This window comes from Silurus aristotelis (genome assembly GCF_946808225.1).
Source record: "Silurus aristotelis genome assembly, chromosome: 6".
In the NCBI taxonomy this organism is placed as follows: Eukaryota; Metazoa; Chordata; class Actinopteri; order Siluriformes; family Siluridae; genus Silurus; species Silurus aristotelis.
This window is the reverse complement of record NC_139579.1, coordinates 20,544,840-20,565,807: the sequence shown is the minus strand read 5'-3', so window position 1 is coordinate 20,565,807 and position 20,968 is coordinate 20,544,840. Positions and strand designations below refer to the sequence as shown.

Sequence of the window (20,968 nt, the reverse complement as noted above, 5' to 3'; positions counted from 1 at the left end):
CCAGGGTCAATGTCATTCTGTTGAGTAGTTTTTGATATATAGACATCTGCCCTGGTGACAGGCTACATTTAATATTCTGCTTTAACATCATACCTTCCCTTGCTGACTGACTGACACCCAGCTACAGCAAAGAGGCAAGTGTAAAGAGTGGACAAGAGTCACTGACATATGCTTTAAGTTCCCTATAAGATACTTTGTGTGTGTGTGTGTGTGTGTGTGTGTGTGTGTGTGTGTGTGTGTGTGTGTGTGTGTGTATGTGTATATATATATATATATATATATATATATATATATATATATATATATATATATATATATATATATATATATATATATATATATTCAAAATTAAATCCTGTAATCCTGTTAAGTGTACTATATGATATCAATCAAAAGTAAAATTCTGAAACTATTGGTCACTCTCTATTGCATTTAAAAGACCCTGATGACATTTGAATGTCAGTTTTAGATTTTTTTTTTTTAATCCCTCATGTGTAAAAATCCTTCACTTTCTTGTCATATAATGTCACGTAATCAAGTATGATCTTTTCAACAAAGAGTATTTGACATGATTCCCCCCATTCGATGCTTAGCAAGACTCCAAATCAACATTCCGGCTACTTGTAATTGCAAAGGCATCACGGTTCGATTCACATGACCTTTACTACCTTTAAAGTCATTTCCATTTGATACAAAATATCCTGTTAATTGTTTATCTGATGCAGTGTTTTGAAGATAATGTTAGATTCAATTTCCATCCTAATTTATCAGTGCTATCAGTCAATGCAAATCTTTGGGTTTTTTCTTTTTTTTTTTTGTGTGTGACTTTTACTAGCAGGCGCTTTAATATAATCTCCTGCCATTTTTAACAATAAAAAGAAGCACTGGTTGTGAAAGTGAGTATTTCAGACAAGTCCGTGATGGCATTTGTTTTGCTGTGTTAGTTTTTTATACAGGCAATGAAAGTGAGAAAATGACAGTGCATTACATTGTGAAAGCACTAAGCACACTCTTATTACATTCTGTGTTCTTCCATCTCCTTGGCACTGCCTGGAAAACATTAAACAAATCAAAACATAAGCAATAAGTCAGTGCTGTGATGTGTCATTATGTAGATATGTGAGAATTTATCAGCCACCTGTCATTACCGTAATGTGGCACCAGTGATCGTGTAAACTGATAAGAGGCAGACAGCTCTATTACTTACCCCCAAAACATTGCTGTATTAAACGAGCAACCAAAACACACACTGAAATTCTTCTTGCCGTTCTGCTTTTTTTTTTTAAATATTGAATTTAAATTTGTTCATTTCTACTGTCTGATTTTGTTCTGATGCAAGCACACACTCATCATCAACAAACAGGCGCCTGCTGCAGCAGCCGAGGGGCGATTACAAGCGGAGAGCTTATCAGGCTCGGCTCGGCAATCAGGAGAGCACTTGATTGGCAACTGAAGAGTTGGAAAGTTGTGACGCTACTGTATATCTGTGTCTCAGAGGGCCCGTCGCATGGCCTGTGGAGTCATCAACACTTCCTGTAAACAGCACATTAGCCATGGAAATAACCATGTGATGTTTGGCTTCGAGGGGGGCATCGGGTATCAAGATTAGTGGCTTTATATAGTCTACAGTATGTTTTGCAACTGGCAAGTTCACCTGTTAAAAAAAAAATCTTCACACACACAGGTAAATACATATATCCAGCTATAGGCGAAACAGCATGCATTCTACTTGAGAAGACTTAAGAAAGTCCATCTGACCCCTTTACATCTATCTATCTATCTATCTATCTATCTATCTATCTATCTATCTATCTATCTATCTATCTATCTATCTATCTATCTATCTATCTATCTATCTATCTATCTATCTATCTATCGTACATTATCGGCAAATTTTTTTTCTCATGTTGCAGTACTGTAACTGTGTAACTGTAGTGATACCGCTATGTTCCAGGTTAGCTGGGAAAGCTTATTAATATGGATATGACTTTAGAAATTCCAAAGTTTTATTTCTAAAGCTCACATTATGCAATGGCACATTCTTTTCTACTCTGCATGAAAGTGTCTGACACAGATGCAATATTGTTTTATAATATTTACAATGGGAAGAAGCGCACATTTCAGACAGTTTTCAATAAATTATGTTTATTTCTGAAGAGTTGGTATACTCTCAACCATGCAAGGTAGCACGTTAAGGCTTATAATTATCCACATCACAGAACAGAGTTGTACACGAACACGAATAATTCATATTGTCATTGTACACAGAGATTTGAACGTACAGTATACATATATACAGATACCCATTTGTTAGCCTCAACGTTACTTGTAAGCAAATTCTCTCACTAATTACTGAACATGGAAATATAAGCAGTGTGTGTGTGTGTGTGTGTGTGTGTGTGTGTGTGTGTCTGTGTGTGTGTGTGTGTGTGTGTGTGTGTGTGTGTGTGTGTGTGTGTGTGTGTGTGTGTGTGTATTTCTTAACAAAAGTTATAAGAAAGATTAGCAAGGCACAAAAATGTAAAAGTTTAAAACACTTCTTAATTTTTTTTTTCAAATAACAGGGTTTAAAATAAGGAAACAAAAACAGTTAACAGCATCCCATCAACCAGTGGAATATCCATGCCACACAACCACACCCACATGTTGGGTTGCATAGATAGCTCTCCTAGACACTCATTCAGTTTAACAGTCTGTAGATCCGGGCTTTGTCTGCTAAAGCGGCTTATGCGGAGTAGAACTGAGTCAAACTGGAGCTGCTTTCCAGACTGACTGAGACAAAGTGTCACATACTGAATATGTGGTCTGAATGTAGACCTCAACAATGTGCTGCACCTCACATCTTGCTCTCAAATTGCAAATGACAAATACAGATGTGCAAAGCCATGTCTAGCTATCGTGACAGCTACTCTGTGTGAGTGTGTTGGTGTGTGTGTGTGTGTGTGTGTGTGTGTGTGTGTGTGTGTGTGTGTGTGTGTGTGTGTGTGTGTGTGTGTGTGTGTGTGTTTGAGAGTGCATTAGTGTATAACGGGGAGTTTGGAGGAAGACGATGAGGTAGCTCAGTCCAGGGTGAGCAGTGAGTACAGAAGAACAGTGCCACTATGATGTCTTTGGGGTCAAAGGTCAGGAGCAAGCACTAGTGTATTACAGTGCTTGGTGAGAGGTCCTTGCTCCAGGATTGTGTTAAGATCCCAGCTCGGAGAAACGCTATGCAGCAACGGAATCGCTCAGTCAGTGCCTACAGGCAGGGATAGCAAGATTTCCTGAGAGCCTCTAGAAAACACACACACAAAAAGAACAAAAACAAACAATATATTTATTCGTAAATTATAAATGGCGAAAGAGTCAGGGTAAATGATTCCTGGTTTAACTGTAATTTATCTTCCGATCCACTAGAGGCACTGCGAAGAGAAGAGGGGAGGGTGTGTGGGCGGTCAATTTATTCTCAAATGCATCACAATCCATCACAATATTTCATATACAAGAATGTGTTAGGTACTAAAATCGCACACAATTTATCTAAAGCAAAGAAGCAGAATAATTTATTACAAGTCATTAGACACCGGACACATCCGGGACCGCTCTGGTATTCTGTCATTGTTATGGTGTTATACGCGTTCGGGTCCGACTTCTACCTGCTGTGTTTTAAACGTGCTTTCTTGGTGTTGAACAGAGGCTTGAACACTAGCCGGGGAAGGTTGATTGGTGCAGTCGGTGTAGTACTTGATTACAGTGAGCAAGCAGTGGTGGGGTTTTTTCCCCATCAGTTGTATATTATGTGAGTGGCTTCTTTGTTGCAGTGGCTTCTTTTTCTTCAAAACAAATCAGTACCAGGCAAAACTCTTTGGCTACGTGACGAAGAGGACAAGACCTACTGGAAACATTACTTTTGGCCGCCTTCAGAGATTCCTGTTTTTTATTGCCCTCACCTAATTTTCAAACAATTTACTTGAATTTCTGCCATTTTGGGCTGTTTGACATCTTGCTAGTGATTTGATCATCGAAGAAAAAAGAATTTACACTGATTGTCAGAGTCAATACTCAAGGTGGTGTTTTTGTTTTATCCCTTCAACTGGAAGTTTTTTTTTTTTTTTATGATCATTTGGAAGTAGCAGCATGCTTGGACAAAAATGGCATTTAAAATCATCATTGAAGCTTGCTTTTATCAGAATAAAAAGAGCGCTTAATTGTTTTACATATTATTTTCTACTTTCATTTCTCATGTGGATCAAATCTCTGATGTTAAGGTCTTGAAATTTTCCCAACATCTAATGCTTAAAGGTTGCATGAATGTGGTATAGAGATGTAACGACTGATTTTCAGACCAATTTCCAAGTAAGGTTGTCATCATATATATAAAGTATAGAGGCCTATAATTTAAACCATAATGTGGCCCAGAGTCAGACAATGCGTTTTGCGTCAGCGGCTTCAGATTAAGCCTGCGAGGTCGGTGCAGAGAGCATTTACAAAGACGCCGGGTGAGGAGAAAAACACATTCTCGTTGCAAATTTGCTCTTTGGAAAACCACACTAATAACAAATAGGAAGGTGCTTAGTTGCAGTATGGAATGATGTGGAAAATGGGGTGCTTACAATGCGCCACAAGATGTTGAAAAGACCCATCAGCCATTTTTCAGTGATATGACAGAAGAGGCCTGGGGGGGAGAGGCTTGTGCGTCTGTGTGTGTCAATTGTGTGTGTGGGTGTTTGTGCTGATGCATGACCTATAGTACGAACCTTGGCCTGGGGTCTGCTGCTCACTCCACTCCTCACGGTCGATGAGCTGTCTGAACGGCATGCACTGAGCAAAACCCTGCGGTCTGTCTCCACCGGTCCAGCACCGCGCTCTGACCTTGCCAACTGAGGAAATAATGAAATGAGAGCTAGAAATGACGATATCACAATCCTAATGGAGAAAATTGCTAACATTACAATGCCCCTACCTGCTCAAAAAACAGGCACAGATTTTTCACATTAATGTCACTCAAATAACCTTATGCTTGTCGAATTTTCCTATTAGTGTCATTAAAATAATGCAATGACTCTCAAACTGCTCAAACAATCAAAAACCATTTTACTCGTCTATAACTTACATTTAGTGAGAGAAAGCTGGATTCCAATGAGAACATGAATGACTCAGGAACCACCAAAAGAAAAAAGTAAGATTCTCTACTTCTCTGGCCATCAATTCACTTAAATATTCATACTCTAGATTTCAGGTCTGTGCCTTACTCAAGCTTGTTTTTGGCATCAATGATCAGCTTGAAATCTAACCACTTAATTTACCTAATATAAGGCCAAACAACAGATTTTCCATTGTGAGCTGGAACAGTGCAGTGGTGAAGTTTGCATATGAAATAGCAAACTACTTAAAATAGCACACAAATACATGCTAATTCAGTCATGAAATTAAGTAATGATTCCCACTGTAGTCTTGCTTATGAATCATAATATAATCTGACTGATTATGATTATTCTGTTCTGTAGACCTTACCATTTTAAATCTATGCCTGTAAATCCTTATTCCATTAGAGAAGAGGGAAAGGGGGACAAAAATCCTTCTTAAATATTTAGTGAATATGACGGAAGAAATGCACCGAGCTCTCATTACACGCAAATAAAGCCCAGTGTAAGGTCGAAACGTACCTGTTTATAACTTGACTTGGCTTCCTGAGGAAAGCTGCACCCTTTTCTGACATTCTTCTGTTTCATCCACTGTGAAGCATCACCTCTTTCATCCCTATCATTTTTTCTTATCAGGGGACAGTTAATTTTAGGATTAATATAGAGTCTGCTTTCCTCTTTTAAAGGATTTGTACTGGAGCAAGAGACTCTTATCTTAGTCATTACAGGGGAAATATTGGATTCAAGCATTTTAGTATCTGCAAAACATTCAACAGTGTCTATCACGGTTTCACATGGTAAAGGATTAAGATAAGGAGCCTCATTATGGCACTGTGGCTGGGTTCCAGCTATACTTCCTGGAGAAATACCATGTGCTTTTTGGTATTCATTACTGGGTGGTGGAGGTGCTTGACTCAGGGGACAGAAGGGGTCTATTAGTTTGGTGCTGCGTCTCGTGGGCCTTTTGCTAATGGACATGCTGTAGCAGAGCGGAGGACCTAAATAGACCTCTTCTGTGCAGGCCGCAAATAGAGGCTCTTCATCACGGATTTCTGGGGTTCTGGAGAGAACTGGGGTGCTACTCTTTTCTTCTGTGCATGTACTGACCTCCCCACAATCACTATCATGAGAGGAAAGTGATAAGTACGAATAGAAATCACCCTTGCGTAAATGGATTGGCCGATGAGAATGTTCCAGGACTTTCTCTTTGATCTGGGAAGTTGAGGTGGGACTAGGGGATTCCTGAGCTTCTTCTGCTTGGACATCTTTAGTTTTCAGCGCAACTGATGTCATGTCGATGATCTCCATCACAAAGCTGTGGACATCCTCGCTTCTCTCTTCATTCGAAGGAAATGACTGGTGGCTACAACAGTCTGATGGGCTCTTAATATGATTTTCATGGATATGGTTCAGAAAGGATGCTGACTGGTCCTGGGAAGTCTTGTGAGCTATTCCCAGCATGCTATGGTGAGACGTGGAGCACTCCTCTAATGGCGACAGGGAAGGGAGTTGATTCCGGGAGCTGTGGCATGGTAGTTCTCCTTTCAACTGGCCTTCCAGAGATGATTCTCGAGACTGCAAGTTTATCTGCCCACATGAGGATGGGGAGGCAGTGACCACCATGCTCATTACATCACCTTTTATATCATCCATGGTGTAGCAATCCTTAAAAGATTCTCCTTTCTTAGTAAAAAGACTCCCTTCCTCTCTAAGGAGCTCATCCTCATCCCTCCCTTTGATGTGCGAGCTATCCACATTGCCATTCTCCATGTCATCAACAAAACTGCTGATGTAATTTCTAGTAACATCTGATGGGTTGCTGTCCACTTCTTGTTTCTTGAGGTTGTCATTTTTAGCGTTGGAGTTTGCCTCCAGGAGCTTCAGAGTAGCCTGATTCAAGAAATGTCGATCACTAAAGGTCCTCACAGGCGACAGAATCTCTCTAGACAAAGTTCCACATTGCAACTCATCACCAAGGTCTGCCTCATTCCTTTCCCTGTTTTGGGCTCTGGGTTTGACCCAGCTCTGAAACTTGCCCTTCATGTAGTCTAGTCCCAGTGCAAATGTGCCCTCTATGTACTCCTCTTCAGAGGTAATACTGGAGTCTTCATCATCTTTGATGCCCAGTTCTTCCTCTGTAAGAGTAAGAGTAGAACTAGAAAGCAGGTCGCTGTCATCTTCATCATCAGTACAAGCTGTGGTACATGACACATTCACCACCATGCTCACACTGGCGTCTGTCTCATCTGTCAGCTGTTGGCTGCGGCTATGCTTCCGAAAGGACGCATTGGAATTGGCAGCCAAGCAGCGGTTTTTCTGCACAGCCAGATCCTCAGATGCTACAGATGAGTCCTCAATGCTACTTAGCTCTGTGAGTGAAGCTGCCAAACTCTCATTGATGGAGGAAGGGGCACCCCCCGAACGGGATCCCCGTCCCAGAAGATGTAGAGAGCTACTTGGAAGGGTAATATCAGAAATGCTGCGGGTGATCTTCTGGGCAAGCGGAGTCTGGATGTTTTCTAGGCGTTTCAGCAGCTCTAGTGTTCTCCTGCTTAGCTCCCCAGTGGTCTCTGTAGACAAGTCCAAGTCCCCCAGGCTGCCCTGACTCCCTGCCCCTGCGTCTTCTGAACTCTTACATGGAGCAAGCCAGCTCTCCAGCGACATGCTACGTGTGAGGGTCTCTTTTGCTGATGGAAAGAATTCACCCACTGCATAGAGGGAATCTAATGAAGATCCCTGAGATAAACGAGTAGACTCTCGTCTGACCTTCCCCTCATCGTCATACCCAACACTGAAAGCTCCAGTTTCATGGCCCTCGTCCTCAGATTCGGGACTAAGACAGCGCCCATTAATAAGAATTTCCACTGGTTCATTTTTATGCTTCCTTCTGCCCTCTTCAGATTGTTCTGTTTTCTTCTTTCCAATGAAATATTGTTGGCCCTCTGTCTTTTGTGCCATAGTGTTTTCAAGCTGAGCACACTTGTTAGCACATTCCAGTATCTTATCTATGTCTTCATCTAAAACTCCATCTATACAAGGTGAGTCTGAATGGCTCGGGGGATTAGGAGTAACCTGCACCTTTGGATCATCACTCTGATAAAGCAGACAGATCTCAGAATTGGCGGTTGTTTCAGTGTCACCCTCGCTGACTATTCCACTCTCGCTTTCTGATCTCCTGGTTGAATCTGTCAGCACCCCCTGCTTCCCACTCACAAGCCCTGCTATGATGTCAGGTAGTGACTCTACTGAAGAAAAAGAAGAGTCTTTGCTTAAGCTTTTTAGCAATGGTTGCTTCTCTTTGGGTTTGGCGATATTTGAAGACAACTTCAGATTGTACTGCGGTTGTTGATATAGTTCGACACTATGCAAACTGAAAACCTGATAAACACGGGAAGTAGGGGGATTTAAGTGAAACCCATCCAGGCTCATTCTGCTCTGTGAAGGGCAGGTTTCCTCAAATTGCTCCTGCTGGTGCTTTTCTGACTGGTCTTGCTCCTCACTTTCTTGTGATTCCATATTGCCTATGGTCATATCAATCTCATCCCATTCCCAAAAGTCCTCTGATGCGCCACGGAGGTCCATCAGTGATGGTTCAATCAGGTTGCCTGGAACCTGTGTAGGGACAAAGAGCACTGGTATAAAATATAAAAAAGGGAGAATGCTTTATGTAAGTGGATAAATCTATCCCATACACAGATTTCTGAGCTTCACAAGCTTGTAATCAAACTTTAATGAGATCAAAAGCACCACTAAGCTGTGAAACATTTTTGCTGTTTAAAAATTCTGCTTAGACCCATGAATTCTACACGGGATACAATTAAACAGATTGCTTGGCTCTTTATTAATGAGCGAGGTCTATTTATATTATCCTTTTATCTCATTAATCTAATAAACTGGCAAATCTAACACTTGCTTTGTATGTCATACACTGCATATAATGAATTTTTATTAGATTTCTGTTTATTCACTTCTTGCTGATAAGGGAAATACTTATGATGAAGCTTGGATTGCTAATGCATAATAAAAAAAACTTCAACATTGAGAACACTCAATCAGTGTAATCAAATAGAAAATCATTTATTTAAGCTGCCTCAGCTCGTATTGCACTACAGTTACACCAAAAAAAAAAAAAAAGAAAAAAAAGTTTAAAACTGTATTCCAACAACATCCCTTCCTTTAACCTGAAGAGCAAAATATGCTCATGCGATGTCATAAAGACTTGGTGAACAGGGCATAAAGAAGAAGCAGTGTCCCTTTTCATTTTTGAATGTGTGTCAGTGGAAGTTAGTTTAAATTACCAGGTCTTCTGTTGACCTTCATACAGAAAATGGTGTGATAAAACATAGCTCTTGAATAAAAAATGATGAAACACCCAAACCCCCCCCCCCCCCCATATATATATATATATATATATATATATATATATATATATATATATATATATATACACACACACACACACACACACACACGCACACACACACACAATCCTCAAACATAAAGGGGAACAAATCCAAGCTAAGTTTGTCTTCTACACCTTTCGACAGAAGGCCATTTTTATCATTGCAAACAGAGCATTGTATTAACAAAAACAGACCTTCCTGGTTATTTTTCTTCTCTTTTTCTAAACACTTTCCAAAGTGAAATTGCTCTTCAGCCCTGCAAGGTCAAAGCCGGTGAGGGCTGAGTCGTTTGTCTTGCTTGTGTAAATGAGAGGGAATAAATAAGTGGACATCCACAAACTCTGGGTGTTGCACACAGACTCCACAGAGGCCTGCTGCTGCCACACAGGAATGCACAGAATCTGCATAACAAAAGCCTAAATCTAACGCTCACATTTAACACACTGCAATTCAGTTACCATAAGTCAGCATTAGGGAGTTTTGGGGAGTGAGTGTGTGTGTGCGCGCGCGTGTGTGTGTGTGAACGGGGTGCTGTTTGTTTTGCAGTAAACCTAACGTGGTTCAGCAAGAAAGGTAAATGTTGTATGTTCTAAAACTACACACAGGCCCTGGTTGTTAGTTAGCACATTATATAGCATTTGTTCACTTAGTGCATTAAGATCAAGTCAATTCTTACTTTTTAATATACTGTGAGTCTTTTCTTCTTTATATTACACAATGATAATATGTGGTTACATTTCCTACCTTATTCATCACCATTATTGCTCCATTATAGCTGTGCTGCTCTATATTACTGCTACAATATTTCTAGCCAAGGAAAAAAAAAAAAACACTTAGGCTCTGTGGGTTACTGAGTTGAGTAAGAAATAAATTGACCCTTATGGAGGCAGTTTAAGAGCTGGGTAAAACACATACTGAGAAAATGAATAGCTGTAAGTGTAATAAGATTTAGTGAATGTGCTATAGATGGTAGTAGGGTTGGCTTTGTGCTTTCATTTGGTTATTTATACACAGAATGCACACATCATTGACTGCATCTTTTAGACATGTGTGAGAGGGGATTTGTGGCTGAAATGTTTATGTTAGCTATTATATTTTCATGTTGATGCACTTTGTTTTGTACAACCGTGTGTTTTTGCCACACCACACATCCCACATAATGCACACAGTGACTGTCTTGAACACCAGTCCTGTTGGGTGTGTTAAATCTGACCTGGTCTCGGCCCAGAGTGCACTTGAGATGACTCTGCCACTGGAGCACCTGCATGACGATGGCCTCCCAGCGCCTTTCGAGGTTCACTTGAAGTAGCTGGAGAGATTGACGATCAGCCTCAGAGCTTTGCTCCTCTGGCCCTTCCAGGAGCCTCTGGCACAGACGTAGCACTGAGGCCACCCCCTTTCTCCGTCCTCGCACTTCGATACATAAAGCCTAGAAAGAAAAAGCGGCATATTCCAACATTTTAGACTGCTTTTCAACCTCTATATAATAATTTGATAATAAAAAACTAATAAATATATATGAATCTGTATTATATCGTGGATCAAAGCTGAAGCATTGCTACTAATTACTAAAGTGAGAGAATGAGACAAATAAAAGAAAAAAGGAATTGGAGGTGATAGAGGTAGGAATGGAGAGAGAGAGAGAGCGAGAGAGAGAGAGAGAGAGAGAGAGAGAGAGAGAGAGAGAGAGAGAGAGAGCGAGAGAGAGAGAGCGAGAGAGAGAGAGAGAGAGAGAGAGAGAGAGAGAGAGAGTAACTGAGTAACAGTAAATGAAAGAAAGGCAGAATTGAGCCCTGCACTGATGAGGTCTCCACAACAATCCAGGCTGTCAGGAGCATGTAAATCACACAGTCCCCTCCACCCTCTCCCCCATAAACAGCATTGAGTTTGATAGTTACAGGCCAAAGCCCCAGTGCTGTGTTCCAGAGCCCAGCTATAACAATAATGGAATGAAATCGCCATAACATTCACCCCCCCCCCCGAACAAGAGAATGCTGCAGAGGTCATTCCATGTATATGGTGAAGAGGGGTTCAGGATGTTGATGGCCTTGTGCCTGTACCTAAGCTCTCTGTACCTATGCAACACGGTCTCCGCGAATTGACAAACTCTTCTCCGTGTGCAGTATAGGACAAAAACATTACCAGAACAATTTATGTAAATCCAACCTGCTCCACAAGGCACTGCCTGTCTCGTTCTTTACATTTTTCAATAAATATTAAACACCATTACATTTAAATTGGATTTTGTTTCTTCAGCAGTTTCGGCCTCTGTTTTAGCATATATTTACAGCTCCCCACATCTTTTAAGCAGGTAATGAGACTGCAAAATGCAATGGTGGAGGAAAGAGGGAGGGTGAAGGAGGTCAGTGCATACAGTGCATCCAGAAAGTATTCACATTGCTTCACATGTTACAGCCTTATTCCAAAATGGATTAAATGTATTATTTTCCTCAAAATTCTTCAAAACAATACCACATAATGACTATGTGAAAAAAAGTTTGTTAAAAATCTTGAAATCTGCAAATGTATTGAAAAATAATTTTTAAAAAAGTAAAAAAGTATTTCCAGCCTTTGCCATGAAACTTAAAATTGAGCCCAGTTGCATACTGTTTCCACTGATTTTCCTTGAGATGTTTCTACAACTTGGTTGGAGTCCACCTGTGGTAAATTCTGTTGAGTTAACAGTGCATGTCGTAGTACAAACCAAGCCATGACGTCTAAGGAATTGTCTGTAGACCTCCAAGACAGGATTGTATCAAGGCACAGATCTGGGGAAGGGTAAAGAAACATTTCTCCATCATTGAAGGTCCCAATGGCCTCCATCGTCCGTAAATAGAAGAAGGTTGGAACCACCAGGACTCTCCCTAGATTGGGCTGCCCGGCCAAACTGAGCGATGGGGGCAGAAGGACCTCAGTCAGGAAGGTGACCAAGTACCTGATAGTCACTCTGAAAGAGCTCCAGCATTTCTCTGTGGAGAGAGAAGAACCTTCCAGAAGAACAACCATCTCTGCAGCACTCCACCAATCAGGCCTGTATAGTCGAGTGGCCACTCCTCAGTAAAAGGCACATGACAGCCCATCTGGAGTTTGCCTAAAGGGAAAGAAAATTCTCTGGTCTGATGAAATAAAGAATAAATTTGGCCTGAATGCCAAGAGTCATGTCTGGAGGAAACCAGGCACCGCTTATCACCTGGCCAATACCATCCCTACAGTGAAATATGGTGGTGGCAGCATCATGCTGTGAGGATGTTTTTTTAGTGGCTAGAACTGTGAGATTAGTCAGGATCGAAAGAAAAATGAATGCAGCAAAATACAGAGACATCCTTGATGAAAATCTGCTCCAGAGCGCTCTGGACCTCAGACTGGGTTGATTGTTCATCTTGTGCAAACAGGACAATGACCCAACAAATCAGTGGCTACAGGAAGACTCTGTGAATGTCCTTAAGTGACGCAGCCAGAGCCCAGATTTGAACCCTATTGAACATCTCTAGAGAGATCTGAGGACTGCTGTGCACTGACGCTCCCCATCCAACCTAATGGAGCTTGAGAGGTTCTGCAAAAGAAAATGGGAGAAACTGCCAAAAGTAGTTTTGCCAAGCTTGTAGCATCATACTCAAAAAGACATGAAGCTGTAACTGGTGTCAAACATGCTTCAACAAAGTATTATGCAAAGGCTGTGAATACTTATGTACATGTGATTTTTTTTGTTTGTTTTTTAGATTTCAAAACACACTTCTTTCATGTTTTCATTATGGAGTATTTTTTCTTATAGAATTTTGAGGAAAATAATGAATTTACTAGATTTTGGAATAAGACTGTAACATAATAAAATGTGGGAAAAGTGAAGCACTGTTAAAACGTTTCGAAAGCACTGTAAGTATATAACTCTTAAATCTGGATAACAATTTGAGCCCAGCATATCATTCAAGACATGTATGCTTATTTACGTGATTTTTTTAGTTTTAATAAATTTGCAAAGATGTCAAACAAACTTCTTTCACGTTGTCATTATGGGATATTGTTTGTAGAAGTTTGAGGGAAATATTGTGAATATATAATAAATTTAATCCATTTTGGAATAAGAACAAAAAATATATCAAAATGTGGATAAAGTGAAGCGCTGTGAATATTTTCCGGATGCACTGTAGAGTGATAGACTTATCCTGTGGAACGGGAGTTGAAACATTGGAGCTTAGCAAACTTGGGGACGTTCAAAGCTGATGCACAAACAAACAAACCAAAACGCACATGCAAAATAAGACAATGCCAGACATCTAGTTTGAAGAGTCGACAAAAGTGTGTTCTCAGAGCAACTTGCAAACATTTATGTCAGCTGGATGGATTCTGTTTATCCTTTTACACAAACAGTGCATGTTAGTGCTGCGGATGGTCAACATTATTCTTTTAACAAACACCGTTTTGTTCCCTCACTGCCTCTACTCTTCATGCAGTCCTTCTCCACACAGCAAACAATCAAGATGGCTATTTTTCAATCAATATCACAAGTCCATTCATACAGATTAAATGGCACAAACCTTGGGCTATATCATAACACACATTGAACAACATGTGAACCTATTAGACTTCCAAACTCCCCAGAAAATCTGATGCTTTATTGTTTCTGCATTGCTGGGCTTCGTAAATTTGATTTCTTCCCCCTCCAATGTGTCTTGCCTTATTGACAAAAGGAACAGGCAGACTATGATGTGCCAATATTTGCTAAAAAGCTTTTCCAAATACATGGAGCGGTAAAGTGGTCTGCTTTTCCCTGCAGTATGTGAATGCGAACCTACACAATGACTCCATTTCAAACCTACAGGCTGAGTGCTATGGCTCAGAAGCTGGCTGCTGGCCAATGCTCGCTCTGTTGTCCCAGTCTGATATCAAAAGGAGAGAGAAAAAAAAAAAAGAATGAGAGAGAGAGAGAGAGAGAGAGAGAGAGAGAGAGAGAGAGAGAGAGAGAGAGAGAGAAGAAAGAAAGAAAGAAAGAAAGAAAGAAAGAAAGAAAGAAAGAAAGAAAGAGAGCGAAACAAACGCAGGAGCCAAACAAGGGAACCATCTTTCAGTTGACCATTCTCTATGAAGGAAGTGAAATGAGGAAGCTCACGAGTCGTATCTATCAGGTGCTTTTTAATAAAGGTATCATCAGATCAGTCGCTGCTGAGCACGCACTAGCGCTAAGCCAATCTTCACAATGCTTTAGATGACTATTCGTTCTCATCGGCCGGATCTCGCTCCACTATCGCCTTGCTAAATCCATCTTACCTACTGTATTAATCTACAGGTTTTCTCGATATCAGAGCTGGTAATCAAACCCGAGGCACGCTGAGGTGGCGTAATGCAGCTGAACCGCACAGACCCTCCAGGAGTGTTTCAAACTCGATCACGATATGTTGCACCGAATGAGAATTCCTACAATGAGAATGCTTTCTCTTTATCCTCGATTTGTCTCTCTGTTCACGTTCATTCTGCTCCATAATATGAAATATACAATTTCAATGCACAAAAAGACACTTGCAAGTCAGAAGGGCTTGGAATTATTCACACACTGAGGGCTAATGCTTTTTTTGTGAGGATTAAAACAGCAGATGAGTAGAAAAGAGCAACTTACTCTAGCTGCTTTGCTATGTTTGTTTGCTCCTCTCTGCTAGGAGAACGAGTGCACACTCCATCTCGCTCTTTCTTCCACGCCTGCAATTTGAACATTTTCAATTAATCTAGCCAAGATGGAGAAGCGGAGACAAAACCCCCTCCAGTTAAGGCAAGGATGCAGGCATCTCACACTGACAGTGACCCAGTGGATATTCAATCAATTACCATTAATTGGAAATCTCTAATTAATTCTATTTGTTGATTAAGTCAATTAAAACCACAAGCACTTGTTATCGCAAATGAGCGTAATGAATTCATGTTGACGATTTGTTCCCAGACACAGATTCCCCGAGCTCATGCTGCTTGCAGTTTCATCCGTTCGTCACAGAAAGTGTGCCATATTCCTCTTGCATTCTTCAACACGACTGCTGATGCAGCTTAAAGAAAATCCCCACACTATCGAGGCTCAGTAAAAGGGGAAATTCAAACACAGATACCTTTCAATTAGAGTTAATGATAAACAATACTGACTCTTTGCAGAGGTGGGAAGTAATGAAGTACAAATACTTCTTTAGTGTACTTAAGTCGATTTTTCTGGTATCAGTACTTTACTTCACTATATATTTTTGCTTTTTACTTTCACTCATTAAATTTTTACACAAATATCTGTACTTTCTACTTCTTATATTTTTAAACCAGACTTGTTACTTTAGTTTAAATCTATTAGGTGAAATTATCGATATGTTTTCTTCTTATTGTGTGCCATTTTTAGCCATCAACCTATTTCTTGTTATTGCTTGGCTTTTTAATCTACCACTGGTGTATCATTTTCTGGCTCTTATGCACCACAGATGTAGGCTAGTTTACATAGCTAACAATGAGCAAGGCAGAAGGCAACAAGAAGTTTGGGGTTAACGTGGATGAGACAGAGGGAGTCAGTGATGTAAACATGAATGACACATTTTTGATCAACTGATCAGTACTTAGTACTGTACTTACATAAGTATCTGTACTTTTGTACTATCTGTACTTCTAATTGAGTGTACTTTGTAATTGTGTACTTTTGCCATCTCTGACTCTTTGGCAGTCCTTGGATTCAAACTAACAACCTTCTGCTCATAGTAGCGGACACTAGCAAGCAGGCCATCACAAATCTGTCTAAATTTAAAATGTATTCATTACCCTGACACAAGTTCTTCAGCCACAATATCAATATTTAACGCTGGGTGCATTTTTCTAATTACTTTGCCTTTTCTTGTCTAAGAAAACTGACATTTTCAAAATGAAACTAATGCCTTATGAACAGTGGCCTCCCCTCTGTTATGTGATAAACCAAACAAATGGCAGAAAAGTGATAACAATACCATCAATAAGGACATTTTCTCATTAGCGTCGGTAAATGAAAGTGAACAAGCAGGACGCAGAATAAAAAAAAGGAGTGGGTGTGTGGTCAGTCGATTGTGTGGGTAATGAACAGGCCTCTCTGGGCTGTCACCTGTCTGCTCCCCATTACCTGCTGATAAGACACTAACGCTATGCTTGGCACACCCCTATTCGCTAACACCCCCCCGCTTTTTTTTAGCACCTTAATGCGTTTAGTACTTGCCAAAGAACAGGAGTTCTTTATTCCTAATCATGGAGAAAGTATTGATATTATATCTGCACTGTCACATTTCATTAGCTGAACCGAGGCCCACAGGATGAGGCCTAGAGCTGTGGCTGCACTCTTCTGATCAGGAGCGATGGGATAGAAAGAGATGAAATCAGACTGACAATACAACAGAGATTAAACTTTAGATTTAGTACGAACCCCACACAAAGTTACTTAGAAAGCTATTTAAATGGTCTACGTGAACTGAATAATTAGTACTAAAAAAAGATGGCCAAAAAAAACAAAAACAAAGGCTACATTTTTATCATTTGTATTTGTATATTTGTATTGTATTTGCATATTACTTATATTATAGTGGTGGACCTTATACTTACATGTTATTCAAATATACAAGTTTTAAAGTTAGCTATAGAAAACAGCATTTGGTTGATTCCCCCCCCCCCCCCCCCAAATATCCTTTTTAGAAATGTATCTTTAAACGAATATCTTAGTGTCATTTTCTTCAGTGCCACATTTTTTCTTTTTTTTTTTTTTTTTTTTTTAACAAAGTATTTATTTAGGACTGAGGAAGCTATTCAAAGAAATCCATTAATCTATCTGAAAAACTAATTACTTTTTTAACAGTAATTGGATTACTTCACTCATTACTTTCTGCATAACGTAATTACACTACTACCGCATTAAGTGGTGAGACTATAAACTGAAAACAAAAGAATAGCACCCAATAGACCAGTCAGTATTTTTGATGAATGAAAAGCCAGCCACAGTAAAAGCTAAAAGAATGTATAGCTCTTTTTGTCCTGAATAGAACATAACCAATAGTGCAGGGTTAAAGTCATATCCAATTTCAAGTCACTTCACTACCAGCACATTGCTTGATGAGAGGCTTTAACATACAGCATGCTAAACTTACTTTTCGTTATATAAGTAATCACCTTTTAACAATCTAGCTCACTAAACAATGGTCATGTCCATGGTATGCAAATCCTATTTGATAAGTCATGCAAATTATAAACAAACCCAATCCCCAAAATTTGGGACACTGTACAAATTGTGAATAAAAAAGGAATGCAATCATTTATAAATCTCATAAACTTATATTTTATTCACAATAGAATGTAGAAAACATATCAAATGTTGAAAGTGAGACATTTTGAAATGTCATGCCAGAGGGCAGAGGATCACCAATTCCCCCAATGCTGTGGTGAAAAATAGTGGATCAATATCAGAAAGGAGTTTCTCAGAGAAAGATTGCAAAGAGTTTGAAGTTATCATCATCTACAGTGCATAATATCATCCAAAGTTTCAGAGAATCTGGAACAATCTCTGTGCGTAAGGGTCAAGGCCGGAAAACCATACCGGATGCCCGTGATCTTCGGGCCCTTAGACGGCACTGCATCACATACAAGAATGCTACTGTAATGGAAATCACAACATGGCCTCAGGAATACTTCCAGAAAACATTGTCGGTGAACACAATCCACCGTGCCATTCGCCGTTGCCGGCTAAAACTCTATAGGTCAAAAAAGAAGCCATATCTAAACATGATCCAGAAGCGCAGGTGTTTTCTCTGGGCCAAGGCTCATTTAAAATGGACTGTGGCCAGACGAATCAAAATTTTAAGTCCTTTTTCAAAACTGGGACACCATGTCATCCGGACTAAAGAGGAGAAGGACAACCCAAGTTGTTATCAGCGCTCAGTTTAGAAGCCTGCATCTCTGAGGGTATGGGGTTGCATGAGTGCGTGTGGAATGGGCAGCTTACACATCTGGAAAGGCAACATCAATGCTGAAAGGTATATTCAAGTTCTAGAACAACTAATGCTCCCATCCAGACGTCGTTTCTTTCAGGGAAGACCTTGCATTTTCCAACATGACAATGCCAGAACACATACTGCATCAATTACAACATCATGGCTGCGTTGAAGAAGGATCCAGGTACTGAAATGGCCAGCCTGCAGTCCAGATCTTTCATCCATAGAAAACATTTGGCGCATCATAAAGAGGAAGATGCGACAAAGAAGACCTAAGACAGTTGAGCAACTAGAAGCCTGTATTAGACAAGAATGGGACAACATTCCTAAACTTGAGCAACTTGTCTCCTAAGTCCCCAGATGTTTGCAGACTATTTTTATAACAGAAAAAAAAAAAAAAAAAAGAGGGCAATACAGTGGTAAACATGGCATTGTCCCAACTTTTTTGAGATGTGTTGAGGCCATGAAATTTAAAATCAACATTTTTTTCCCTAAAAATGATAAATTTTCTTAGTTTAAACATTTTATTTTGTCATATATGTTGTATTCTGAATAAAATATTGAAATTTGAAACTTCCACATCATTGCATTCTGGTTTTATTAACAAGTGTCCCACCTTTTTTGGAATCGACTTTGTAATATGGCAGGTACATATACAGATATATAGAATTATATGCAATACACTGAGTGAAAATTAAGTATGTTAATGTAATTCAAAGATTTTAATTCGCCTACTTTTAAAAGCACTTAGTAACACATCAAAATCATCCAAAACATACTGTGTCACCTCAACATTGATTTTAGCATGACCTAAAGCCCAAACAGCTTGATCATTTTCTAATAACATGCATGTTATGTCTGGTGGTTAACTGACACACTGCACTGTAAGCCTCAACTCATTGCAATTTATTGTTCAGGACTATCAGTTTTAATAAACATCAAATAAAAGTTATTTTTCTTTCTTTGTATGTTAAACCACTATATATGCAAAAGTTTGCGGACACCAGAAAATTCATGTGTTTTTTGAACATCCCATCCCACATTTAGTCCCCATTTGCTGTTACAATAACCTCCACTCTACTGGGATGATGTTTTCAGTGCATGGGGCGTTCCAATTCATCCCAGTAGGATTGGGGTCAGAACTCTATAGCAATCCAGTGAAGATCTTTCACTCCCACCTATGTAAAGCATATCTTCATGGAGCCGGCTTTATGCACAGGGGCATTGTCATGCTGGAACAGGATTGAGTCTCCTAGTTCAGGTGAAGGAAAAATGTAATTGTACTGCTAGCAAAAACATCCAAATCAACAGTTTGGAAAAACTGCATATAGCTATAAAAGTCAGATGTCCCAATACTTTTGTCCATATAGTGTATATAATGTGTGTATATTCCAATATATAGTGGTACATTCTGTAAGTTAGGAATGAGATTAAACGTTTGTTGGCTGTGAGTGTTCATGCAGTGACCTGAGCAACACTAAAACTAGTTCTTCCTCCAAAATTACAACCTTGTGGCTAAATGTGGTGCTTTACCCAGTAAAATGAAGCTTGCAATAATGTGCTGCACGTAAAGCAAAAAAGATCACAGGTAGTTTATTGAACTCTAGTTTGGCTCTAGCAGTAACAGTAATTTTCTTATAAAGCAGGTGGAACAATTACACAGGACATTTGAATACATTACATAAAAGGGCTTAAACTTCCTTTTTAAGACATCCCTCTTTAGAATGTCAGACAGCCGGTATATAAAGCTGCTGATAAGAAATGACTAATGTTATTAGCATGAAATGATATGAAATCTGCATTAACTATGCCGAGGACATTAGCATAACACAAAGCTTTCTATCTTTCACAGTGACACTGATCAGGCGAAATGGGAGATGCTGTGACACTGTGATGAGTACAGTGATCTTTAGTAGCACGTATTATTAACACAGATTTAATGAGCGTAATACTTAATCCATAATGCCCTGAAGCTGGAATGCTATAGTTATATCCCTCTACTAGACAGGAAATGTTATACACAGAAAGGATTAAGGTGCAACGACGTGTCATTTGAAAATCTCTCTCCCAAAAGCCAGTCAGTCAATCTCATCCTTCTGTACACATAGTTCATTAGGACTTGCATATACTGATACACTAGGACAGTGGTCCCCAACCCCCGGGCCACGAACCGGCACCGGTCCGTGGGTCAATTGGTACCGGGCCGCACAGAAAGAATACATAACACATTATTTCCGTTTTATTTATTATCTGATTCTAAACAATGTTTTATTTGGAAAATTACCGGATTCTCTCCGCCACATTTGTCTATGACTCACTCTTGATGCATGTGATGATGCCTCGGTCACATGTCTTACCTCCATCCTCTACCTTCTTAAAGGGGCTGCTCCGGCCGCTAACACATAATATATTACCGCTAAATTAAAACCCGCAAGCTAGCAAAATTAACAAAAAACAACACAGTGGATTCACGTTTTGAATTATA

General features: G+C 39.8%; 1 protein-coding gene across 2 annotated transcripts in view; it reads right to left on the bottom strand.

The window, feature by feature from the left end:
* Positions 1 to 2,128: 2,128 nt before the first annotated feature.
* The window catches only part of akap6 (A kinase (PRKA) anchor protein 6), a 109,995-nt gene continuing 91,155 nt past the window's right edge, over positions 2,129 to 20,968 (bottom strand). For both annotated transcript variants that reach the window (XM_083544115.1, XM_083544116.1), the window contains exons 12-15: positions 10,740 to 10,955; positions 5,646 to 8,735; positions 4,737 to 4,859; positions 2,129 to 3,273 (exon numbers count right to left, since the gene is read on the bottom strand). In XM_083544115.1, the coding sequence (XP_083400241.1) occupies positions 3,232 to 3,273; positions 4,737 to 4,859; positions 5,646 to 8,735; positions 10,740 to 10,955 (3,471 nt within the window). In that variant the 3' untranslated portion in view covers positions 2,129 to 3,231. The remainder of the gene's footprint in view (positions 3,274 to 4,736; positions 4,860 to 5,645; positions 8,736 to 10,739; positions 10,956 to 20,968) is intronic.